Raw genomic sequence first — 25,871 nt, 5'->3', positions numbered from 1 at the left:
GGCTGCCGCAGGGCACCGCAGGGCACGGCGGGGCGCCCCGACCCGCCCGGCCCGCGAGCGAAGGGGGCTGCCCCGCCGCCCTTCGCGGCCATGCGCTGAGTACCGCGGCGCCCGTCCATGGGGCGGCGCTGAGGGGCAGGATGAAGTCCCTGCTCTTCAGCCGCTTCCTGCTCCTGCTGCCCTGGGTGCTCATCGTCATCATCGTGCTGGACATCGACAGCAGTCGGGCGCCGCTGCCCGCCTTGGCACCCCGCGGCGGCGGCAGCAACAACGGAGGATCCCGTCCGGCGGCGGGCCGGCCGCCCCCTGAGCGGCGGGGGTCCGAGGCGGCGCTGCCCACCATCTATGCCATCACGCCCACCTACAGCCGCCCGGTGCAGAAGGCCGAGCTCACCCGCTTGGCCAACACCTTCCGGCAGGTGGCGCGGCTCCACTGGATCCTGGTGGAGGACGCGGCGACGCGCAGCGAACTGGTGAGCCGCTTCGTAGCGGCCGCCGGCCTGCCCTGCACCCACCTGCACGTCCCCACGCCCCGCCGGTACAAGCGGCCGGGGCTGCCCCGAGCTACCGAGCAGCGCAACGCCGGCCTGGCATGGCTGCGTCAGAGGCACCAGCACCTCCCGCCCCCACAGCCCGGGGTGCTCTTCTTCGCCGACGACGACAACACCTACAGTCTGGAGCTCTTCCAGGAGGTGCGTACGGGACCGGGGCGGGGGGACGCGAGCGGCCGCGACGCTGCACCGCCAGGCTCCCCTCAGGCGTCCATCCCATCCCTCCCTCAGGCGTTTGCCGTTTCTCACCTTTTCTCCCCTCGGGTACCTGTCGTTTCCCACCTCGCTTCTCCTCAGGCGCCCGCCTTTTCCCGTCTCTCCTCGCCTTCCCTCAGGCGTCCATCTCGTCTGTCCCTCAGGCGCCTGCCGTTTCCAACTTCTTTTTCCCCGTAGGCGCCCATCGCGGGCGCCCCTCCGGCGCCTGCTCTTTCCCGCGTCTCCTCAGCGCGCGTCTCTTACGCCCCTCGGGCACCTGCCGCCTCCACCTTGCCCCGCCTCAGGCGCCCATCTCCGCCGCTCCTCGGGCACCTGCCGCCTCCACCTTGCCCCGCCTCAGGCGCCCATCTCCGCTGCTCCTCGGGCACCTGCCGCCTCCACCTTGCCCCGCCTCAGGCGCCCATCTCCGCTGCTCCTCGGGCACCTGCCGCCTCCACCTTGCCCCGCCTCAGGCGCCCATCTCCGCTGTTCCTCGGGCACCTGCCGCCTCCACCTCGCCCCGCCTCAGGCGCCCATCTCCGCTGCTCCTCGGGCACCTGCCGCCTCCACCTTGCCCCGCCTCAGGCGCCCATCTCCGCCGCTCCTCAAGCACCTGCTGCTTCCACTTTGCCCCCGCCTCAAGCGCCCATCTCCGCTGCTCCTCAGGCTCCTGCCATTTCCCATCTCGCCTCCGCTCAGGCGCCGGTTTCGCCCTCTTCTCCGGCGCTGTCCGTTCTTTGCGCCCTCAAGCCCCGTGCCTGATTTGCGGCGCGCTGTGAGCCCCTAACCTGGGCAGAGATGAGCCAAGGGCTCTCCCCGGCACACAGACCACTTCCAAACCCTCATCCCAGCTGCCCAGCGCTACCTCTTTATAACCACTCCTCTCTTAACTAAGTTCTTGTCCCGCCCTTCCAAATTCCCCCCAACTTTTTACAGCTGTTTTGTCACTTTCCTGCCGAGTGAGGCAAGTTTGTACAAGGGACCCTGTGTTTGTATTAAATCTGCGATGAAAAAAGCTCTTGGCTGTTCGTTCCTTCTCAGGCTGCATCACTCTCTCTGTAGGGCATCGAGCATTGCCGTTCTTCACAGTTTTCTCTTGGCGCAAATGAATTGATGCAGAGCTGGCTCCTTGGCATGGAGCTGCCCAGACTGGGTTTTTTTTGAAGCCTTTCCACTCAGCAAAATCGTTTGTGTAATGACTAAACACCCCTTCAGGAGTCTCTTTTGTGAAGGGACCTGGTTTTGTCTTTATTGCAGCCCTTTGGTGAAGGGCTTTGCTCCTCTTCGGTGGGAACTGGCAAGCTCCTGGGGGAGAGGATAGCCAGCTTTCATTGTGAGTTTTCCCTGGCAGGAAGAAGGGATGTTCAAGTGGACATAGAACAGCAGAGGAATGAGCATGTGCATCTTCCGTGACAGAACAGTAACCTCGGCAGGGAAATTGACAAGTAGGCTGGCAACAGGGAGAGAACGTGCAGGATTTCAGACAAACTGTGGTCCATGCCTTCTGCTGGTGGACAGTGTTGTAGCTAGTGTGCACTACTGTTCTGCAGTTTGGAAGCACTGTCCTTCCTCACCCGCTTTACAGTCAGTAGGTTCAAATCAACACCATACACAGAAGGCCAGTCACATACTGGGCTGCAGAAAAAGATGTGTGGCCAACAGATAGAGAGAGGTGATTCTGCCATTCTGCTCTGGTGAGACCTCACTTGGAGTTCTGTGTCCAGGTTTGGAGCCTTCAATACAGGAAGGACACGGACCTGATGGAGAGGGGCCAGAGGAGAGCCACAAAAATGATTGGGGGGCTGGAGCACCTCTGCTATGAGGACAGTCTGAGAGAGCTGGAGGTGTTCAGCCTGGAGAAGAGAAGGCTCCAGGGAGACCTAATAGCAGCCTTCCAGTACCTAAAGGGGCTACAAGAAGGATGGAGAGAGGCTGTTTAGAGATGCCTGCAGTGATAGGACATTGGACAATGGCTTCAAGCTAGAGAACAGTAGGTTTGGATTGGATGTTAGGAATAAGTTCATTACCATGAGGGTAGTGGAACACTGCAACAGATTGCCCACAGAAGTTGTTGAGGCCCCCATCCCTGGAGATACTTGAGGCTCAACAGGGCTCTGGGCAACCTGATCTAGTTGAGGATGCCCCTGCTTAACTGCAGAGGGGGTTGGACTGGATGACCTTTGGCGGTCCCTTCCAACCCAGACCCTTCTATGATTCTGTGAAGTGTGAAGCATGTGGAATTCCCTACAGCAAATTATTTCAGAACCGTTTGCCTGGCTTTGTGTTTGAATGTGTGATGCAGCCCTTTCCCGTTGCCAGTATGTGGGCACGTGCCGCTCCCAGCTCTGCAGGGATGCCCTACTTCCTTTGGCATTCAGCACAGAAACTGCTAATTTGGAGACCTTTGCCTGGAGGCTAAACCTTTGTTGTAATTGATTTTCTTAGAATCTCATGGCTGTGCTTAGTGCATTCTAATGTGCAGTAATTCCACTTACCGATCTTAGATGCGATGGGAGTGTCCACCTCTCTTCAGGGATATAAAACTATTCAATCTTGGATTCTGTAACTTGACAGAGAAAATAGACTTTGCCACAATGAGAAGGGTGGGACAGAAGATGTATTATTCTTACATTTCTTAACACAAACATTGGCAGGCTTGAGTGGCACACAGCTGGTGATTGCCCATTGGAATGGGCTGCCCAGGGAGGTGGTGGAGTCAGCATGACTGGAGGTGTTCAGGAAGAGACTGGATGGGGTGCTTGGTGCCATGGTTTAGTTGATTAGGTAGTGTTGGATGATGGGTTGGACTCGATGATCTCGAGGGTCTCTTCCAACCTGGTTAATTCCATTCCATTCCATTCCATTCCATTCCATTCCATTCCATTCCATTCCATTCTACTGAAAGGGGGTCGAGTCAGGTTTATTCTTTCACGATTTCCTGTAGCAGTCTTCTAATTGCTGTGAATGCTGGAAGAAAAAAAATATGTGCAAATTACCTCTCTAATCAGCTAGGAAATGCAGCAAAGCAAGGGGTAAGTCTGTCTGAAGGGTTAGCCTCGCAAATTGCAAGCACAAGTGGCAACCTGCCTTTGCTGTTGCTAACAAGAGTGGCAGCCTCGGGTATGCAGTTCCCCAGTCCCAAAGCTTGTCCTTCAGGGTTCAGCTGCTGGGCAGGGGATGTTAGTTCTGTTTACAGGCATACACAGGTGCTTGAATGAGTTTTCCCTGTGAAATGTGGTGCTTGGAAGGCTCTGTAACAGGAGCAGAGAGGAGCTTTTTCTTCAGTTACACTGCAGGTTGCCATGGCTGTTTACTGAGGCCGCCGATGGGCTGTGCGCAAGGTCTCCGGGACACCGTCGGTGCCTTGCTAACCTGGCAAAGTCCACAGCAGCCCCTCGGCAGGCTTTGCCAACGGCATGTGCCTTTGTGAGTGGGAGGTTGCCTTTGGAGAGTGCCAGCAGTTTTGTTTTCTGTCAAGACACTGCTTGAGGGCTGGTTTTTACTTGTTGGATTTTTTTTGCTTTTCTTTTTAAACCCAACTCTCTGTCTTTACAGACTCCGGCTTGACAGCTTCGTAGTAAATCTTGATCTCTCCTTCAGGAATTGACTGATTTGTGAGGGTAAACCGTACTCTTCATCTCCAGGCATGAAGAGAACAGCTTCAGAACACGGCTGTGCAGATGAAATCCGGTGCCTGTCGTGAAAGTGATTGTAGCAGTACCTGAGAAAGGAGGGTTTTTCAGTTTGTTACCCTGCCAGGAACAATTCTACAGACCTGCAGTCATGTAATCCCAAAGGAGGTCTGATAAACTGTAGTCTGCTCACTGGGGAGGGTAGTGTAAATGTAGAGGGATGAGACAGGAGCTCTCAATTCTGATCCTACCACCATCCTTTACTGGCTGGCTGACCTTCAGGATGTCACTGATGTAGGCCCTGGGATGTGTGGGTCCCAGACTGCCAGCAGCAATGTCTGCTGGCATCTGCCTGCAAGCCATTGTGTACATAGAATCATAGAATTGTTAGGGTTGGAAGGGACCTCAAGGATCATCTAGTTCCAACCCCCCTACCAAGGGCAGGGACACCTCACATTAGATCTGGCTGCCCAGAGCCACATCCAACCTGGCCTTAAAAACCTGCAGGGATGGGGCCTCCACATTTGCTGCCTTATGAAACAGCAGGTCTATCTTTATTTGTAATGGCTTTCTGAGGCAAAGCTGGTTTCAGTAATAGCACTAACAGCTTAGTGGGGTGGGAACCAAAGCTAGTTAGGACCATAAAACCATTGGTGTTAGGGATGCATTTTGCTCAGAGGTTGAAAAAGCATTACTACAGAGAGGAAAGCATGCTAGGGAGCTGCACACTGCTGAAGGATTATGTTTAAGGCAACTCCTTTGCTGTGGGTTTCCCTAGTGCCCTTAGAGAAGACAGAGCCTTTTTAACAAAGCAAATCCAGCAAAGGCTTTGCTGTCAGTGGAGGTGTATAGACTGGAAGGGCATGATCAGAAAGAAGCATGGCTTTGACATGAAATGCCATGGGATACTTCAGAGAGCTTTTGATGAGGAAATTCTAATCTCTGTCCAAAGTGCTTCAGTCTAGTTATAGCAGTGAGTACCTCACATTTGATATGGAGTGAGCTGGGCCAAACAGACCTGGGCAGAATGTGTTTCATGGGAATCGGGGGGGAAAAAAACCCACCCAGCTTACAGCAGTGTTTTGCTGGAAAATGTCACCATCTGTAGCTCATCTGGAACTCTCTGGTGCTATTTATAGTTGGGGTTTTTTTTTTTTGTCTTTTTCTTTTTGCCCTAAGATGCACAACAGCATGTGGCTGTAGAGCTTAGTTTTTGACTGGCAAAACTATGTCCTGAAAGTCAAATTGGGCAGGCCCTGAGCAGGCTTAGTTATTGCTCCTAGAAAAAGATGGAGAGCCTCCTTTGTCCTCCTGCTGCTACAGTATATTCAGCACTGGCTCAGCTGAGCATTTTGGTAGGAAGGGCTCATTTTCCCTAGAAAGGCTTCAGGAAAAGGACCAATTTGTTCAGGGATTGTGAAGTTCTTTAGAGTATTAAGTGGGGCTGCAGCGGTGGTGATGAACTATGTCCAGGAGTGTGTGTGGAGGGCTTTGTTACTCCAGATTCTTTCTGCTTGAGAGTATAATGGTGGTCAGATTAAAAATCCTGCTTTGGGTGGTATGCTGCTAGTTCTGGCATGTTACATTCTATAATTTATTATTTTGGGATGCAGACCTCAAAAATAATTGATATTTTTTTCTGCTGAGCTGTGACCTGTTCACCTGGAGGTCTGCATCTGCATCTCTGTGTCAAAAACAACAGTCTGCTCTCTGCAAATGTATCAGCTGAACATCAGCCTGTGTTCACAGCAGAGCCACTGAAAGGCCTGAATCTCCAGCTGCGGTGTTTGATTATGCCTTACAGATGTTTCTGCATGAATCATCATAACTTCTATTTTTTACTATAGGCTGCTCTTTTTGGAGTGATTCTTGTCACAGTTTCTTTTGTGTTTTTGCTTCATCTTATTCCTGAATGCAAAGTATTGTAGTATTGTGACTGATGCCTAGCAACTGCCAATTGCATATTTTTAGAGTGGCAGAAAGAAAACCTTGGATAAAGCTGGCATTCCATCTTCACAGAGAGGTTTTAAAAACAAAAGTAGCCTAAACACTGGAAACCAAAGCTAGTTCCTCTTCCTGACCTCTTCCCACCATTCATGTGTTTCCTTTTCTCTGCCCTTTCTCTATTTCAAGTAGTTGGACAAAGGGCACCGCTTCCTTGGTCCCTGTATGGATGTGTGTCCATGCATGGATGCTTCCTTGGTCCAGGTGTGCAAGTTGGGGGAATTAGTAGGATGAGAGGGAATGGCCTCAAGTTGTGCCAGGGGAAGTTTAGGTTGGATATTAGAAGAAGTTTCTTCCTTGGAAGGGTTCTCAAAGACTGCAACAGGCTCCTCAGGGAGGTGGTTGAATCCTCATTGCTGGAGGATTTTAAAAGAGCAGAGATGTGGTGCTGAGGGCTGTGATTTAGCACTAGCCTTGGTACAGTTAGAGAATGGTTGGACTTAAAGATCATAAAGGTCTTTTCCAACCAATTCTTTGATTCTGACAATTAGTGTTGGTTGTGCAGACTCCCCTGAAAGCTTTGAGGGTGAGAGGTGAGCTGCTTGAAGGAGTACAAAGAACAGAAATAAAGGCCTTCAACATGTGAGGAAAGTGACCTTACCTTCAGAAATGCATTGATCTTTAGAGATTCCTGTCTGGGTTATATCTGTCACTTGTATTTTGCTCATGCACCTCAGCTGTGAAATATGTGAATTGAAAATGCTCCTATCTAAAACCTGGGATCTGCCACCCCTAGCCCTGTGCTGACTGGTGTGGCAGGATTTGCTTGTTGCCTAGAGCGTGCACGCATGGCACGCTCTGCTCTCTTGCCTGAATGCAAGGTGGGGATTTGCAGACTGAGTCTTGTAGAGGAACCCACGCTGTAGGGTGCTACCCTGAATGCAGCCTTGCATCATGGAGCTTGAAGTAAATCACTGCAGTAATTGTCATTTCTAAGGGAAAACAAAAAACAACCAACCCCCAAACATTTACTTGATAGCTTAGCAGTTAGCCCTCTTGCCCACCGAGCTAGGGACCAGAACTGAATTTGCAGGAGCTGTTGCCTGCCCAGGAATGCTCTGTGGTGGCAGACTTGGAAAGGTTGTTGAGAACAACTCAAAAAAGTCCTCAAAAGAGGTGAATATTTACTATTTATTCCAACTTTGGACCTTGGATAACTTCTACATAACTGTCCTAATCTTGCTGCTCTGTAGTAGACTAACTTCTGTGCACTTTTAAATGGATATATCGATGCAAATGATATCAAAGCAGTCTTAAGTGGGTCTGTTTGTCTTGGAGAACATAGAGATCTTTTGTTGTATCTCTTTGGAGCTGGTTGGAAGAATCAAATTTTGGTAAGAGTCTTAAAAACAACAAGCAGTAGTCGAGACAGAATTGGATATTAGCTGGCAGTCATTAGTGATTTTCTTCATCATATAAAAGGATCTAAATATGAGTTAGCAGTGCATTAAATACCTTTCTAGTATATAAATGATTTAAGGCTCCATGACAGATTTTAAATGCACACTGACATTCCCCTTGCACATAGGCAGGTAATACCTATGCTAGAGAGGCTGGATTAGAAGAGACTGGTAGAGAAACTAGGAAATAGCCTTAAAATGAGAGGAAGCAGTGATCAGAAAAAGCTATTTGAAACAGATTTATCCAAGTGAGGGACTCTGGGTTCCAAAGTACCAAGCACTGTCTGTTTCTGCACGTTGACAGCAATCTTTTTCTTACCTGTGATGCTGTTAGTGTAATCACCAATGGTCAGCAGCTGTTCAGAGGTTCAGTGAACACAACCTAGCAGAAAAACCAAGTAGGGTAAGAAAAAGAATTAGTGAAGAGAAGGACAAAAAGGATTCAGGACTAGCAAATATTTTGGAAGTCTTCCCAACCCAGAGAAATTGGCTCCTAACTGCTTTAGTTAAATTTAGTACAGTTTTCTCCTTGTAGGGAGGCAATATTGACATTTGTGCCCGGGGATGCTGGTGTAATTTAGAAGCATTAATCATTGTATCTGATCTGTAGAAAGCTGCTTGAGAGAAGGGGGAATTAATCTCTCTCTCTGCGGTGCAGACTGGGTAGGAGTCAGCCGAGGAGGTTTAAGGCAGATGTTTGGAAAAAAGCTCTCTGATAGTGAGGATGGTGAAGCACTCAATCAGATCCCAGTGAGGGTTGCAGAGCAGGCTAGATCAATGATTGACAAATTTTCTGATTTGCAGACTCTTCCTACAAGTGTTTCCACAGGGACATACCCTTTACAGTCAGTTTACCAACAGCAGACTCGCCTTTGCAAGTTGCCACCCCCCGAAACATCACAGTCCCTGAACCACAAAACCCACTGGCACAGTTCTCCTGTGACTCACTACCTCCTTTGAAGTCATATCATAAGTAGGGGCGGAAGCTCCATTTAATGCCTAAGTAAAGGGGCACAGCAGCACTGCAGCTGAGCTCTCCCTTTGACTCCTAGGGAGGTCACATGAGTTTTGTTGAAGCAGCTTTAAATGACCTGTGAGTAACGCAGGATGCCTGGCAGGGAGCTGGGCTGAGCTCATGCTTTAACCCCTAGCATTTTTGCCCCATTGAAGAGTTGTGGTGAAGGAGCTGTAGATCCCATCTTTACTAATAATAAATGGGAATTTTGCATGGAAATCCACTGCAGTCTTGCTGGGGTAGAGCGAGCCTGGCTGATAACCTGCAGCCTCACCAGTACAGATCACAAATTACACAGGGGCTGAAGTGACAAAGAAGGGGTAGAAGAGGAAGTCCTGTTGTATTCATAGAATGCATCAGGTTGGATGGACCCTCAAAGGTCATCTTGTCCACCCCCCTGCAGTAAGCAGGGACACCTCCAGCTAGATCAGATGGTTCAGGGCCACATCAGGTCTGATTGTGATTGTCTTGGGGGATGGGGCCTCAATCACATCTTTGGGCAACCTGTTCCAGTGTTTCACCACTCTCATTGTGCAGAACTTCCTCCTGATGTCCAACCTAAATCTGCCCTGCCCCAGTTTCAAACCATTGCCCCTCATCCTATTGCTGCAAGCCTTTCTAAACAGTTCTTCCCTCAGCCTTCCTACAGGTCCCCTTCAGATATTAAAATGTAGCTCTATGGTCTCCTTAGAGCCTTCTCTTCTCCAGGCTGAACAGCCCTAATTCTTTCATCCTGTCTTCTTAAGAGAGGTGCTCCAGTCCTCTGATCATCTTTGTGGCCCTCCTCTGGACCTGCTCCAGCAGCTCCATGTCTCTCGTGTGTTGGGGGTCCCATAGCTGGACACAGTCTCACCAGAGCAGCCAAGTTTGTGTTTGCTGAGAGCTCTGAATCCCAACTAGCAAAGCATCAACATCATGCAGCAAAACCACTCAGATGGTCCTTTCAGTCTGGCAGCCTTTTCACTGCAGGAAGTGTGGCCACATTTCCTTCTGTCATTTGCCTTCATTTCCCTTGGGCTTTTCTCTTTTGTTGCTGGCTTGGCATGTTCCCTACCCATCAGTCTGGTGCACCCCATTAAGCTGCTTTTCTTGATTGACTAATGAGAAGCTATTTTTGGCAATGCTTTTATCGCCGTCGTTATTTCATTGCTCAATGCATTTTCACTTGTTACTCTTTAGTCATCCCTCTGCTGCTACTGTATTTACTCTTAGATGCCCATCACCTCTCTGGGATTTCTTTGGTCAGTTATTATTCCTCTCTCCTGTCATTTCCTTGCCCACTCCTCAGTGACATAGAATACATAGAATACATAGAATAAACCAGGTTGGAAGAGACCTTCAAGATCATCATGTCCAACCCATCAACCAATCCAACACCGCCCAAACAACTAACCCACGGCACCAAGCACCCTGTCAAGTCTTCTCCTGAAAACCTCCAGTGATGGCGACTCCACCACCTCCCCAGGCAGCCCATTCCAATGTGCAATCACTCTTTCTGTATAGAACTTTTTCCTAACATCTAGCCTGAACCTCCCCTGGCACAGCCTGAGACTGTGTCCTCTTGTTCTGGTACTGGCCGCCTGGGAGAAGAGACCAACATCCGTCTGTCTACAACCTCCCTTCAGGTAGTTGTAGAGAGTAATAAGGTCACCCCTGAGTCTCCTCTTCTCCAGGCTAAGCAACCCCAGCTCCCTCAGCCTCTCCTCATAGGGCTGTGTTCCAAACCCCTCACCAACTTTGTTGCTCTTCTCTGGACTCGTTCCAGCAAGTCAACCTCCTTCCTAAACTGAGGGGCCCAGAACTGGACACAGTACTCGAGGTGCGGCCTAACCAGTGCAGTGTACAGGGGCAGAATGACCTCCCTGCTCCTGCTGGCCACACTGCTCCTGATGCAGGCCAGGATGCCATTGGCCCTCTTAGCTGCCTGGGCACACTGCAGGCTCATGTTCAGTCTACCGTCAACCAGTACCCCCAGGTCCCTCTCAGCCTGACTGCTCTCCAGCCACTCTGACCCCAGCTTGTAGCTCAGCCTCATTCTGGTCTGTGACACAGGCTTTTCTCATCTTCACCCCTCCAGTGCATCATCATCATTCTCCTCCAATGCCCAAAACTCCCTTTCAAATAATCAAAAAGTAAATAGAGGACACCAGACTGTTAGAGGGGGTCCAGAGGAGGGCCACAAACATGATCAGGGAGCTGGAGCACCTCCCCTATGGTGAGAGGCTGAGGGAGTTGGGGCTGTTCAGGCTGGAGAAGAGAAGGCTTTGGGAAGACCTTAGAGCAACCTTCCAGTACCTGAAGAGGACCTACAAGAAAGCTGGGGAGGGACTTTTACAAAGGTTTGTAGTGGTAGGATGAGAGGGAATGGACTAAGGCTGAAAGGGTAAACTTACACTGGATATTGGAAGAAATCCTTTACAATGAGGGCAGTGAGACACTGGAACAGGTTGTCCAAGCAAGCTGTGGATGCCCCCTCCCTGGAGGTGTTCAAGGCCAGGTTGGATGATGCCTTGAGCAAGCTGGTCTAAAGGAAGGTGTCCCAGCCTTAAGGATGCTGGGGTTGGAACTAGATGACCTTTAAAGTCCCTTCTAACTCAAATCATTCCATGAATTTATGTTGAAAGTATTTCCAGAGAGAGATTCATTCCACCTTAAGACAGATGTATAAGCCAGGCAGGAGCAATCACATCAGTAGGTTCCTATCTCTGTTCATCAGCTACAGGACTCTAAGTAGGGTAGACCAGATGCCTAACTTACAGGGAGTTAAATGTAAGTGAGAGAAATACTATTGCTGTAATCTGCCTGGACTGAAAATGCTGAGTATGAAGACAGCAGGTGCTACCACTCCTAAAGCTGTTTAGAATTAACATGGTTTTGAATCACCTTTTTGTGCCCCAGTGATTAGCAGCAACAAATTCCAGATGCAAGATGGCCTTTTAATCCAAATAATAGCTGTCTCCCCGTCATACATTAATAAAGCCTTAACACACCAGTATGTTAACTGCAATAATGCTATTCTCAGAAGCTTAAAAGAAATATTCCCCCTTTCATCTGCTTGGCATATCCTGGGGCTGTGAGGTATTTCAGAATTAGCATAAATACCAGGCTAGATGTGCTCTCTCAGTTTGTGCTTAGAGGGATTGCTGTACCCCTGACACCTGCTTATTTCATTCTCCAGAAATATAGCCTGTGAGAATAAAGTAATGTAAGGCCAGAATAAAGAGCTCTGCAAAGGTTTACTTAGGGCCTTTTGATGTGTGGTGGCTTTACTGACTTTATTTCTAGACACTGAGATGGACCCAAGACTGTAATTAAAACTTCTTGTTGTGATATCCTGCTGGGTTTGTGAGGTCAGTGAGATACTTTCTACTGAAAAGATTCTCCTACACATTGCTAAAATATTAATGTAAATCAGTCTGGTTCTCTTGGCAGGAATTACCATGGCTGCTCTTGACCCAGTTGAGAAGTCTGGTGTGATCTGGCTCACTGTGCAGTGCAGCTGCCCAGCTGCTTGCTGTGAGACAAGGCAGGGTGCAGGCTTCTCATGCATTAGTCAGAACATACCTGCCCTTGTCTGGTGGCATTTTATCGTTGCTGTGGGGACAAGCAGTTGGGACAGGGTAGCTAAATACTGTACATCAGTAATTCTGCTCAGGTAGCCATAGACTCACAAATCAGCCAGGTTGGAAAAGACCTCAGAGATCATCAAGTCCAACCTATTACCTAATACCTAACACCACCTGACAGCTAAACCATGGCTCCAAGTGCCACATCCAGTCCTTTTTTGAACACCTCCAGGGACGGGGACTCCACCACCTCCCTGGGCAGCACATTCCAATGGCCAACAACTCTTTCTGGGAAGAACTTTCTCCTCACCTCCAGCCTAAACTTCCCCTGGCACAGCTTGAGACTGTGTCTTCTTGTTTTGGTGCTGGTTGCCTGGGAGAAGAGACCAACCCCCACCTGGCTACAACCTCAATTGGGGTAGGTGTAGACAGCAATAAGGTCTCCCCAGGGCCTCCTTCAGGCTAGCCATGGCCTCCAGAAGATAGTAATGACCACAACAAAGATGTTAGGGGGCCTTGTGTTTATCCTGCAGTTAATACTGGTTAATGTGGCTTGATCACACCCTGGGAAACCTATTGGAAACTTGTTTGTGCAGACAAGCCCAACAGGATGAAGCCCTGTGTCCATGTCTGATGTGTTTGGATGTTAACAGAACCATACAACTGTTGAGGTTGGAAGAGACCTTTGAGATCATCGAGTCCAACCGCTCACCTACAGCTCGCAATCATAGCACTACTGTAAGCCACTGCCACTGAACCGTGTCCCTCAGCAGCACGTGTATGTGCCCTTTAAATACTTCTTAATGATGCCGACTCCACCACCCCACTCTGCAGCCTGTTCCAATACTTGATAACCCTTGCTGTAAAGAAATTGTTCCTAATACCCAGACTGAACCTCCAACTTGAGGCCATTTCCTCTTCTCCTGTCACTTGTTGCGTGTGAGAAGAGACCAACCCCCACCTTGTTCCAACCTTTCAGGTAGTTGTAGAGGGTGAGGAGGTCTCCCCTCAGCCTCCTCTTCTGAAGACTAAATGACTCCAGTTCCCTCAGCTGCTCCTCACCAGACCTGCTCTCCAGACCCTTCGCCAGTTTAAGTTGCTCTTCTCTGGACTCACTCCAGCAGCTCAATGTCCATGTAGCGAGGGGCCCAGAACTGAAGGCAGTACTTGCTGTGTAGAATACGCTGTTAGAAGAATCTGTGAGAATGGGCATGGTGTTAAAACCAGAGCTGAAAGATCTCCACGAGGTTTCACTGATTTCCATATCCAAACAGTGAATTGCTAACTCTGTGTTTGCTAAAAGGAGGGAGTGGGAGAGAATGGAAAAATAAGCAGGGAGAACAGTTACAGACAAACACATTTAACCCATGGAGAGATTCATGGCAGTCTCTCACTGGCAATTAACTAATCAGTGGCTTGGATAGAATCCTCATCATGAGCAATCGCTGTGTTGCCAGTTGCATGCCTACCTCCTTCCTACACAGCAGGGACTGCTGTTGCTGCTGAGCGAGGTGCTCTGACTTGCTGCAACAGTTTTGAGGGCAGAAGGGAGAAAATGTTGCTAAACCAATGTACAGACACACAAAGAATAAGAGGGAGAGCAGGTGCCTGGCTCTCTGCTGTTTGTACAGAGAGATTTGTGGGGTTTTTAATGTGCATTTCATGCTTTCTCTGTGTGAAAGTTATCCCCAGAATCTAGTTTAGGATCGTGAACCAGATTGATGTGACATCTTCTTGTTTTTTTTCTGCTGCATCTTCTGGGACTCTACATGATGTGCATGACAAATCTTTCACCTTGGCAGAGAGAGAGAGGGAAGTATTTAATATTTAACCAAGGTTGTCTTTTACTTTCAGTGCCTATCGATGGGGGACTGCAGTTGCATGTATGTAAAGCTGTATTTGCTTTTGCTAAGAGGAGTGCTTGGAAGGAGAAAGGGCTAACCTCACCCTGAGGAGCAGGTCTCAGCTTCCACAGGAAACAAGAGATTGCTTAAAATTAATCACAGAATCATAGAATGATAGGGGATGGAAGGGCCCTCTAGAGATCACAACCCCCACTACCAAAGCAGGATCACCTAGGGCAGGTCACACAGGAATACATCCATATGGTTCTCAAAGGTCTCCAGAGAAGGAGAGACTCCACAACCTCTCTGGGCAGCCTCTTCCAGTGTTCCATCACCCTCAGCAGTAAAGAAGCTTTTTGTCCTGTTGAGGTGGAACTTCCTGTGTTCCACTTTGTAACTATTGCCCCTTATCCTATCACAGGACACCACTGAAAGGAGACTGGCACCTTCCTCTCCACACTCACCCTTCAGGTAGTTGGAAACACTGAGGATGATTAGGGGACTTGAGCATCTCCCCTGTGAAGACAGACCGAGAGCCCTGGGGCTGTTTAGTCTGGAGAGGAGAAGGCTGAGAGGGGATCTGATCAATGCCTATCAATATCCGAGGCGTGGGTATCAAGGGGAGGGGGCCAAGCTCCTTTTGGTGGTGCACAGTAATAAGACAAGGAGCAACAGGTACAACCTTGAACACAGATTTCACCTCAACATGAGGAGAAACTTACAGTAAGGGTGACAGAGCCCTGGAACAGGCTGCCCAGAGAGGTTGTGGAGTCTTTTCCTCTGGACACATTCAAAACCCACCTGGATGCACTCCTGTGCAGACTAAGTGATCCTGCTCTGGCAGAGGGGTTGGATTCCATGATCACTTCCAACCTCTCATAGTCTGTGATAAGATCTCCTCTCAGTCTTCTTTCCTCCAGGCCAAAGAGCCCCAGATTGAATTAAGCCCACATTACACTGCAATAGTTTAATCCTTGTTTAAATGGCCCTGTACTTAAACACAGTGGTTAAAACAGGCCCTTTTGCTTACATTGTGCAGGCTGCTGTGTCCTTGCACTCCTCTCCTCAGGTTCTCACGCCAGGCTGGCAGTGATTTTCCCAAGGGAAGCAGCGTGTCAGCTTCATGTCCTGTTACCTCCTGCTTACTGGAGATAATGTTCTGCTACCCACTGAAGTGAATTCACTGGCTCCCAGCCAGGCACGATTTTTTGCTAGGGTCATTTCTGTAGTGGCTATAGATTCTTCTAGGTTAGGTGAGGACCCTGTTTGCAGAATTGCTTTCACACCACTGGGAAAAACTCCCTCTGCCGATAGCAGGCTGGCAGAAGCATCCTACCCGACTTGCTTTCTGGCCTTCTCAGAAACTTGGCAGAGATTGTCAAGGGAAAATGTAGAATTTGAAAGGCTCAGCACAAGCTTCAAGCTTCATCCTTCCTTTTTGTGAGGCTTTAATAGGTCTGAGCTTTATCTATTGCACAGATCTGGTGTGTTGCAGGTAGGGGAATCACCGTATCACAGAGTGATAGGGGTTGGAAGGGACCTCTGGAGAGTCCAACCTCCCTGCCAGAGCAGGATCACCTAGGACAGGTAACACAGGAACACATCCAGGTGGGCAGGATCACCCAGGGCAGGTGGGCCCTGAAAGTCTCCAGAGGCTTCCCCACCTCCCTGGGCAGCCTGTTCTAGGGTTCTGTCCACCTCAAAGTAAAGCAGTTCCTTCTTGTGTTCAGATGGCACTTCCTTTGTTCAAGTTTATGCCTATTACTTCTTGTCCTGTCACTGGGGACCCCTGAGAAGAGTCTGCCCCCATCTTCCTGACACCCACCCCTTAGATATTTGTAAGCAAATATTAAGTGTCACAATTTCCTCTGTTCAGTGTATTTGCTACCAGTCTCAAACTCTTTGTACTAAATGAAGGGTGTATTCGTTAATGGTTGCTGTAATACTCTCCCATGCTAGGCTTGTACAATACCTCAGCCACCTGCAGAACAAGAATGCTGTAATCTCACAGATAAAAAAAGATCTACTACACCTTTGAAAAGCCAAACAAACAAGAAAACAAAGGCTCCTGTTTCATGGCTTTTCAGATGTCTGTTCTTCAAACCAACCAGAGTGGGGGATTCTCAGTGGTATGGAGTTGCCCATGGGCTGGGGGGTTCACAGCAAACAAGTGGGCACATGCAGCTTTCAAGTTCTTAACTCTGCTGAGATGAAATCTGTAAGCTAGAATTGCTTTGAAATACCTAATCTTGATGATTAATGTATGAGCTTTCCACCAGCCCTTACCAAAACAGCCTGCTAGGAGACACTGACTGCAGTAGGTTACTGACTGCAGGGAGGTGGTGGAGTCACCATCCCTGGAGGCGTTCAAGAAACCTGTGGCCACGGCACTTCAGGACATGGTTTAATGGCCATGGTGGTGCTGGGGTGATGGTTGGACTGAATGATCTCGGAGGTCTTTTCCAACCAGAACAATCCTCTGGTTCTGTGGTTCTGAGTCAGGCTGTGCTCCCCTTGCAGATGCGTACGACGCGGAAGGTCTCCGTCTGGCCTGTGGGACTGGTGGGAGGACGACGCTACGAGCGGCCGGTCGTGGAGAACGGCAAAGTGGTGGGCTGGTACACTGGCTGGAGAGCTGACAGGCCCTTTGCTATTGACATGGCAGGTAAGTGTCCAGTTCTGTGTCCCCTCAGTTTAAGAAGGACACAGAGACACTTGAACGTGTCCAGAGAAGGGCAACGAGGCTGGGGAGAGGCCTTGAGCACAGCTCTGTGAGGAGAGGCTGAGGGAGCTGGGGTTGCTTAGCCTGGAGAAGAGGAGGCTCAGGGATGACCTCATTGCCCTCTATAACTACCTGAAGGGAGGTTGTAGCCAGATGGAGCTTGGTCTCTTCTCCCAGGCAACCAGCACCAGAACAAAAGGACACAGTCTCAAGCTGTACCAGGGGAAGTTTAGGCTCGAGGTGAGGAGAAAGTTCTTCACTGAGCGAGTTGTTCATCATTGGAATGTGCTGCCCAGGGAGGTGGTGGAGTCCCCATCCCTGGAGGTGTTCAAGAGAGGATTGGACGTGGCACTTGGTGCCATGGTTTAGTCATGAGGTCTGTGGTGACAGGTTAGACTTGATGATCTTTGAGGTCTCTTCCAACCTTGGTGATACTTTGATACTGTCTAGTGTCCACTTGGCTTGGAGTGGTGGTGCCCCTCTACTCAGCACTGCTGAGCCCACACCTCTGGTACTGTGTCCAGCCCTGGACAGTGCAGCATAGGCCGCAGAAAGACACTGAGGTGCTGGAGCGGGTACACAGAAGGGCAACAAAGCTGGTCAGGGGTTTGGACAGCACATCTTGTGAGGAGAGGCTGAGGGAGCTGGGACTGCTTAGCCTGGAGAAGAGGAGGCTGAGACCTTATTGCTCTCTACAGCTACCTGAAAGGAGGTTGTAGTGAGGCTGGTGTTAGCCTCTTCTCCCAAGTAACTCACAACAGGACAAGAGGTCATCAGGGAATATCACAGGATATGTCTGGTTGGAAGAGACCTCAAAGAGCATCCAGTCCAGCTCTCGACTCAGCACTAAAGGGTTGACACTAAACTGTGTCCCTTTGGCCTCAAGTTGTACCAGGGAAGGTTTAGGTTGGATATTAGGAAGAATTTCTTAGCAGAAACCAGGCTGCTCAGGGAGGTGGTGGAGTCACCAACCCTGGAAGTTTTAGTAAAACAAATAGATGTGGCACTTTGGGACATGGTCTGGTGGCCATGGAGGTGTTGGGCAGAAGGCTGGACTTTGATGATCTTAGAGGTCTTTTCCAACCTTAATGATTCTATGATTCCTGATACCTCAGTGTTTCTCACAGCAACTGTTCTCACATTTCTTAGCATAGAATCATAGAATTGTTTCAGGTGGAAAAGGTCTCTAAGGTCACTGAGTCCATTCATCAACCCAACACCACCATGGCCATTAAACCATGTCCTGAAGTGCCATGAGTGGGACAGAAACAGACATCTTGGAGTAGGCTGCTTCTAAAACTCCTGAAGTGCCTCCTTCAGTACTAAATATCCTGGAGGTCTTGGCTTACACACCTCATCTAATTTAGTTGTTTCTTGGTGATACCTGAACAGAGTTCTCTTGGTTTTCATTTTCTGCAGCAACTTGGCTTTTGTGCTGTATAGATTGTCTGAAATATGTTGATTGTAAATTAATTAACCCAATTATTTTCTGCAAGGAGCCCCTGCCTGTCATTGTGTCATCAGTCTCCACCAGGCAGTCTAAATGCAGGCCCTTCTTGGACCTCAAGTTGTAAACTGTCACTTTATCATGAAATTAATCATGTTTTTTATGGGTTATTTGGAGTGATGGTGATAACTGCAGATGCATCTAGTTTGAAACACTGGGCTTATGGGAAGAATCACTGACAGCTATAGCCTGGTAGGTGAAGGCAGAAAAGCTTCACAACAGATCTAATCAATCTTCTGTGGTGAAGTTGGCACAGCAGATAGCTCTGTCTTGCTGTCAGCTAGTGCTTAGACAATCTTTCCTCTATATTCACAACTGCCACATGAATCACTGCTGTGCAGAAGCCCAGTTTCTGATATAGCAGCAGCTGGTTTCCCAGCAAATGATGGAGTGGTTTGCACTACAGCATCTTCTCTGTTCAGGAAGGAGAGGGAAGGGGGAAAATAGGAATACAAGGGCAAGGCCAGGGTAGAAACAGCCAAGCACTTACTGCCTTCTGACAACTTGTGTCTGGGGAGAGGAAAAAGGACAGTGCTTTGTGACCTCAACAGAAGATTTTCACACTGATTGAAATGTTTGATGAAAAATATGTATTCACAGTTCAAAGGTTTAAACAAGGCAGAGGAGAACTAATGGGTAACACCTCAGAGAGAAACACCAAGTTTTGGCTGAGGATGCATCCCTGGAGAAGAATATTCCAGATCAGACTTGATGTGGCCCTGGGCAGCCTGATCTAGCTGGAGGTGTCCCTGCTGACTGCAGGGGAGTTGGACAAGATGGTCTAGTGGAAGGTGTTCCTGCCCGTGGCAGGGGGATTGGAACCAGATGATCTTCAAGGTCCCTTCCAACCCAAACCATTCTATGATTCTTTGAAATACAGGCACACGGGGCAATTGTCTCAGTAAGCTTTGGGTATTTCTTCTGAGAAGCTTGTGACTGGCACTGCTGTTCTCTAAATTGCACTCAGAAAGCACAGTGGCTGTTCTCCTGTGTGGCTTCTTGTCTGGCAACCAACACACCAGATGAATTGGATCTGGTGAATTTTAGCTTCTGCCTCAGTTTTAACTGTAGGTAGGTTCTAGAGTTTGACACAGACTTAATTCCTTCCCCTCAAGAGAGGAAAAGCAGTAGAGAATTGGGTGTTGTAAGCAGAAAGTGACATTGATTGTGAGGAAGGCAGTGTGTTGTTTTTTATAGATCTCATTTAAAATCTTCTGTGTTAAATGATGCTCTTAGTGATTTACTTTTGGCTTGTTCCCAGTGCCACTCACAAGAATCAGAGAATGGTTTGGGTTGGAAGGGACCTCTAAAGGTCATCCCCTCCTGCAGTCAGCAGGGACATCCTCAACTAGATCAGGCTGCCCAGAGCCCTGCTGAGCCTTACTGCAAATATCTCCAGGCATGGGGCCTCGGCCACCTCCCTGGGCAACCTGTTCCAGTGTCTCACCACCCTCACAGTAAAGAACTTCTTCCTAACATCCAATCTAGATCTGCTCTTCTCTAGTTTGAGAAGAACAAATGAAATGTCTACTGGTCAAGGAAACATTTATATCAGCATTCCAGGAATCACTTAAGTCATAGACTTACCTGTCCCTGTGAGAAAGGGTGGACCAGATGATCTTCGAGGTCCCTTCCAACTGGCATTCTATGATTCTGGACTTGTAGTCCAGAGCTCATCCACTGTGCCTTCTGCTAGGGCCTGAGCAGTCACTTCTTTGTGGATTCTGCTGAGATTTTTAGTACAGCTCATCTTCTTTCTGGTTCCCTGATTAAAAGGCTAGCCTGTTAATGGCACTGCAAACCACGGCATGCTTTGTCTGAAGCTGAAGGAAGCACTGCTGGAAGCCACAAGTACAAACAGAAAAGTTTTAATTGAGTGGTTGTGGTAAACACCCCACTCAAACCCACTCCTCCATCAAAAGGTAACAACTATTTTAAAGGTTGGGCTTAAAATGAAGAGCCTCTTTCATGGTGAATTGGCTGTCAGCAGATGTCTTTGTTCTGATCCACAAACACTCCTGGCTGAGCATCTCTGCGTTACTGCAACTTGAGCAGCATGTCAGCGGGAGCAGACAACGTGAAAGAAGCAGACCTCAAGTCATGGTTCAACCAGCCAAAGGCAGTACCTTGAACTGTGTCCATGTCCTCCTCAGCATCAGCACTGAGCACTGGAAATGATGAACATCCTCAGTTCTGAGCTGACTTCAGCGTTTGGGGAGCAAAAGCCATAGTCACAGCAACAAATTCATTACAAACCAGCTCAGCCAAACTGGGTGAAGAAAAATGGTTCTGCTTTTGAACACAGGCCACTGATCTAACCCAAGTCAAGGTGTGAATTAATAGAAACAGCTTATGTTGAAGGCCAGCAGATGGGATCTTTGCTGTGTCTTCCAGGCATCTTATCCTTCAATGAATCAATTCTTACCTAGGTAGCTCTTCAGTCCATTAGATTTATTTTACAGCTGTGCATTAAACACCAAAAACCCCCCTAACTACCCCCTCCCCCCCCAAAATACCCAAACCAGCAGTAGCAGCAAAGAAACCCAAAACTCAAGCCACCCCAAAGTACCTTTTCACACTCCAGCTGTGAAATTGCCCTGTGGGGTTTCCTGTGAAACTTAAGCCCAATGTGACCTTGGAGGAATGATCAAGTAGAAGAATTGCATGCATGCAGTTAAGGTGATGCTGGAGACTGAGGTGCCAGATGCATCCCTGTCTGGGGACACAATTCAAGCTAACACTGAATTTTCATCTTTTACCTGAGGATCTTTACTAAGAGAAACAGCTTGTGCCAGTCAAAAAACTGAGCCATCTCCTCTCTTTTTGATGCCAAAATGATCCGTCTGTGAGGAAAAACTGGAAGCCATCATTAGATGTCCTCAAGTCCATCCAGTGTCTATCTACATGCACACAAAACATCATAGATGGGAAATTAAAGCAGTTCTCAAGCAGAGCTGAAGAACCAGAGTCAGGAGATACGTCTCCTTGAATTGTCTTCTCTTCAAGCTGTTGTTTTATTGGGTTAAGAAACACAAGACTACAATGAAACAAATCTCAGGCTCAGGGCCAGCCAGTGCACAGTACCTGATGCCCCTGCCACCTACAGTGCTTAGTTTAATCATCTGACTTTCATTTGGTCCCTTAAAACCATGGGGGAGACTTTCAGAAGCACCCTAAAAGGCTGGTTGGCAATAAGATGGTAGCTAGGGCACATGTTAGGTGTAGGGGGTGCAGCCCAGCTGAAGGTCTGTGCAGAGCAGAAAGCCACCCTCGGAACTGGATGTGGTTTTCTGATCAGAGCAAGCTTTGCCACAGGGGAACATAGGAGAAGTAAGTATGGGCTATGGGAGTCAGGCTGAGACACAAACAGCAGCAGATCTGAGTGTCTCTTCTGCTTAGCAGGGATTCCTTCTCCACTCTGAAAACTAGGATGCTGCATTAACTTTTCTCCTTTATGGATGACCAGCTTCCATCTTCAATCTTCTAAGCAGCACAGCTTGCACAGCTGAGCAGAGCTCCAACAATGCCTTCCCTTGCAAAGCAAACATTTTTTGGAAGGGGGCCCAAAATATCAACCACACCAAAGCCCATCTGCACCAAAAATTTATAGTCTTTGTTCTAATTGAGGGGTAAAACATCCAACCCAACCACCCTTTAACCAGACAGACTGAATTGCCCCAGGTCAATTTGTTGATCAGGGATAGGTCTTTGGTCACCTTTAAAGGTGCAAAAAGCAGGCTGCATGTGCCACAGCTGCCTCTTGCTGAGGGACTTCAGTGCTCAGCCTGAGCTCTTCACAAACATTACACTTGGCTGCAAGGGGCACTGGGACAGAGCTCACCCTCTGCTCCCTCACAGCCAGGCTGCAAGATGCAGGAAGCAGGAAAAGCTCCGCAGCCTGTGAACACAAACTCCTGGACATTGCGTTCCTGTGTGGACTGCTGAAGGTGGTCCTGCTCTGGCAGTAGGGTTTAGACCTGAAGATCTCCAGAGGTCCCTTCCAACTCCTACCCTTCTGTGATTCCTAGCTGGAAAGAGAAGTCCAAACTGCCATTCTTCTGCTTGGCACTGCCTGCCTACACCCAGCAGCTGCAGCAGACAACAGCTGGATCCCAGCACCGCTGATGGCAGGTGGTGCAGGCTGCGGACTTTAACTGCACAGGATGAGGACAGCCTACAGCCAAAGTCTTACCTGGAAGTCTTCTGCTCAGTAGAGTACCCTGCAAGGTGTGGAGAAGCCCTTTCCATCTAGACACTGATTTTTCTTTATCTTGGGAAGAATATAAAGTTAAACATGCTTACAGTGAGAAACTAGAACAGGTTGCCCAGGGAGGTTGTGGAGCCTCCTCCCTGGAAGTGTTTAAGGCCAAGCTGGATAAGACCTTGAGCAGCCTGGGCTACTGGAAGGTGTCCCTGCCCACGGCAGGGGGGTTGGAACTGGATGATCCTTGAGGTCCCTTCCAACCCCAACAATACTATGATTCTATTCTATTGGCAGGAGTGTTGGAACTGGATGATCTTTAAGGTCCTTTCCAACCTAAACCCTTCTGTGATTCTCTGTTTTCTTCAACCATGCCACTGAACTGGGAGCTGTTTACCTCCAACCCACAGCCCTCTCACTGCAGTGTCCAAATCTCTACTTAAAATAATACATTTTTTACCAACCACTTCCTGGTGTCTTCCTGTGCTTCCTAAGCTAGAACTGCTTTCATTGTGCCTTCTTTGCATCCCATGTAATAATCACTTTGTATTTTTTTCCTCTTTAAAAGGCTCCCATAAAAGCCACAGCTATAGCTGAGGGAAAGTAGAGCAGTGAGATCATTCATGAAGAGGTGGGGGGACAGCCTTGGCTTCCATTACAGAGAGTTAAGACACTTTTGGAAATGAGGAAAAACATTTCACTCCTGGTTTTAGAATGAAATGTTCTTGTAGCTTTCCAGAACAGATGTCAAAGCTGTTACTACTGCTGTCATAAAGGGACAGCTGGAAGCACTCTGAAGAAGAAAAGGCTGCCTTGGCTAGGCTGGGCAATTAGAGGCCTCACAAACGTGGTTTTGCTGCACAAGTGTTGTGGCAGTGGAGGTTTGAGGCACTCACGGAGGCAGCCACGCGACTGAGAGCTGCAGCTCCATAAACACAGGCAAACCACAGGCTGAGGAGGGCTGCTTCAGGCAGAGGAGCTGCTTCAAACTGCTGCCTTCTCTGTCTGCAGCCTCCCTGTGAAGGATTTTGGAGAAGAGAAAGTTCCAAGGAGACCTTACTGCAGCCTTCCAGTATCTGAAGGGGGCTACAAGAAAGCTGGGGGGGGAACATTTTAGAGTGTAGAGACAGGACTGGAGGGGGTGGATCCAACCTAGAGGAGAGGAGATTTAGGTTAGACATTAGGAAGAAGTTCTTCACCATAAGGGTGATACTGGAACAGGTTGCCCAGGGAGGTGGTGGAAGCCTCATCCCTGGAGGAGGCCAGGCTGGATGTGGCTCTGAGCAACCAGTGTCCCCCAGCCAGGGCCTGCCTGGATGCATTCCTGTGTGAGCTGCCCTAGGGTGATCCTGCTTTGGTTGGAGGCATTTGACTCAATGATCTCCATAGGGCCCTTCCAACCCCTTCCATTCTCTGATTTCTAGGTTTCAGCCTACCTTGCACACAAACATAAAGGCAATGGTTTTTTCCTTAACATTTTTTCCCTTCCCTCTCCCCAAGGATTCGCTGTGAGTCTTCAAGTGATTCTGTCACATCCCAAAGCCGTCTTCAAGCGCCGTGGTTCTCAACCAGGAATGCAAGAATCTGACTTCCTGAAACAGATAACAACAGTGGAGGAGCTGGAGCCAAAAGCCAACAACTGCACCAAGGTAGAGCTTTCAGACTCACTGAAGTGCTTTGGTGTGGCCTCTGCAGCTGCCTGTACTAACACCAATGTTGTTTTGTAGGTCCTTGTGTGGCACACTCGGACAGAGAAAGTCAATCTAGCTAATGAGCCAAAATACCACCTGGACACAGTCAACATTGAGGTATGAGCTGGAGGCACAGTCACACAGGAAGCACAAATGGATGTGTCAAAGATGTCTGAATTCAGCCAGTTAATAGTCTGCTTGTGAGTGAGACCTTTGAATGGTCACCTGATGGACTTCTGTGGAAACAAAAGGAAGCTGTCAGATAACTCTAAAAGGCAAATCAAGTGGGTGTGCTTTGTCCTAACTCGTTTGCATGCAATTCTGAACTCTCAATAAACTGACACTCACCTTCCAGGCTGTTTCCACACAGTAAAAACAACCAAGAGCAACGTGGCTGTTTGCAGAATCATCCTTTATCAACATTCTTTTTGTATTCATCCAGCTTCATGGTGTCATTACAAACTGCTTTGAAATCACCAGCTGTCAACCTAAGGACATCAGGAGCAAGTTCTTCACAGTGAGAGTGGTGGAACACTGGAACAGGTTGCCCAGGGATTGCCCAGGATGGTTGAGAGCCCATCTCTGGAGACATTCAAGGTCAGACTTGATGGGACCCTGGGCAGCCTGGTCTAGATGGAGGTGTCCCTGCTGACCATTGAGGGTCCCAAAAGATGACCATTGAGGGTCCCTTCCAACCCAGTGCAATCTGTGTATCTATAACCTGAATATCTGCATAAATGGATCCTCCAAACTGAACATGGTTTGCCCTCATTTAAAGGAGAATCCTTGCCTGGAGGCTGGCCGGTCAGCAGGGGGCCCGGAGGCTGGCCGGTCAGTGGGAGGCCTGCAGGCTGGCCGGTCAGCGGGAGGCCTGGAGGCTGGCCGGTCAGCGGGGGGCCCGGAGGCTGGCCGGTCAGCCGGGGGCCCGGAGGCTGGCCGGTCAGCCGGGGGCCTGGAGGCAGGCCGGTCAGCCGGGGGCCCGGAGGCTGGCCGGTCAGCGGGGGGCCTGGAGGCAGGCCGGTCAGCCGGGGGCCTGGAGGCAGGCCGGTCAGCGGGGGGCCCGGAGGCTGGCCGGTCAGCGGGGGGCCCGGAGGCTGGCCGGTCAGCGGGGGGCCCGGAGGCTGGCCGGTCAGCGGGGGGCCCGGAGGCTGGCCGGTCAGCCGGGGGCCCGGAGGCTGGCCGGTCAGCCGGGGGCCCGGAGGCTGGCCGGTCAGCGGGGGGCCCGGAGGCTGGCCGGTCAGCGGGGGGCCCGGAGGCTGGCCGGTCAGCGGGGGGCCCGGAGGCTGGCCGGTCAGCGGGGGGCCTGGAGGCTGGCCGGTCAGCGGGAGGCCTGGAGAAAGAGCAGACAGGTCCTGAAGAAATGCAAGTTAAATAGGTCCTAAACAAACAGAAGTCAAACAGGTCCTGAAGAAAGAGCAGTGAAAACAGGCCCTGAAGAGGGAGCAGTCCAGTAGGTCACAGGGCAATGAAATAAAAGCCCCCACAAGCGTTTCTGGATTGATCCTTTTAATATAGGGAAATAACATTTTATCATTACGAGGCA

General features: G+C 49.4%; 2 protein-coding genes across 2 annotated transcripts; both read left to right on the top strand.

The window, feature by feature from the left end:
* B3GAT2 (beta-1,3-glucuronyltransferase 2) lies at window positions 1-24,975 on the top strand. The gene is made up of 4 exons (XM_054169679.1): window positions 1-692; window positions 16,728-16,872; window positions 24,138-24,286; window positions 24,365-24,975. The coding sequence occupies exons 1-4, from the start codon at window positions 141-143 to the stop codon at window positions 24,449-24,451; spliced, it is 933 nt and encodes a 310-aa protein (XP_054025654.1). The 5' UTR covers window positions 1-140; the 3' UTR covers window positions 24,452-24,975.
* On the top strand, window positions 24,497-25,710 carry LOC128898017 (circumsporozoite protein-like). Its single transcript, XM_054168965.1, has 2 exons — window positions 24,497-24,528; window positions 25,107-25,710. Exons 1-2 carry the CDS (start codon window positions 24,497-24,499, stop codon window positions 25,708-25,710), a joined length of 636 nt encoding a protein of 211 aa, XP_054024940.1.
* Window positions 25,711-25,871: the final 161 nt, after the last annotated feature.

This window comes from Dryobates pubescens, chromosome 2 (genome assembly GCF_014839835.1).
Source record: "Dryobates pubescens isolate bDryPub1 chromosome 2, bDryPub1.pri, whole genome shotgun sequence".
NCBI classification, from domain to species: Eukaryota; Metazoa; Chordata; class Aves; order Piciformes; family Picidae; genus Dryobates; species Dryobates pubescens.
The sequence above is the reverse complement of the archived record's forward strand: the minus strand, read 5'-3'. Positions and strand labels throughout refer to the sequence as shown.

Coding starts and splice junctions, on each gene's coding strand:
- B3GAT2 (XM_054169679.1), top strand. CDS start 141: ATGAAGTCCCTGCTCTTCAGCCGCTTCCTGCTCCTGCTGCCCTGGGTG. Junction 16,873..24,137: donor CTTTGCTATTGACATGGCAG/GTAAGTGTCCAG, acceptor CCTCTCCCCAAG/GATTCGCTGTGAGTCTTCAA. Junction 24,287..24,364: donor AAGCCAACAACTGCACCAAG/GTAGAGCTTTCA, acceptor GTTGTTTTGTAG/GTCCTTGTGTGGCACACTCG.
- LOC128898017 (XM_054168965.1), top strand. CDS start 24,497: ATGTCTGAATTCAGCCAGTTAATAGTCTGCTT. Junction 24,529..25,106: donor AGCCAGTTAATAGTCTGCTT/GTGAGTGAGACC, acceptor CCTCATTTAAAG/GAGAATCCTTGCCTGGAGGC.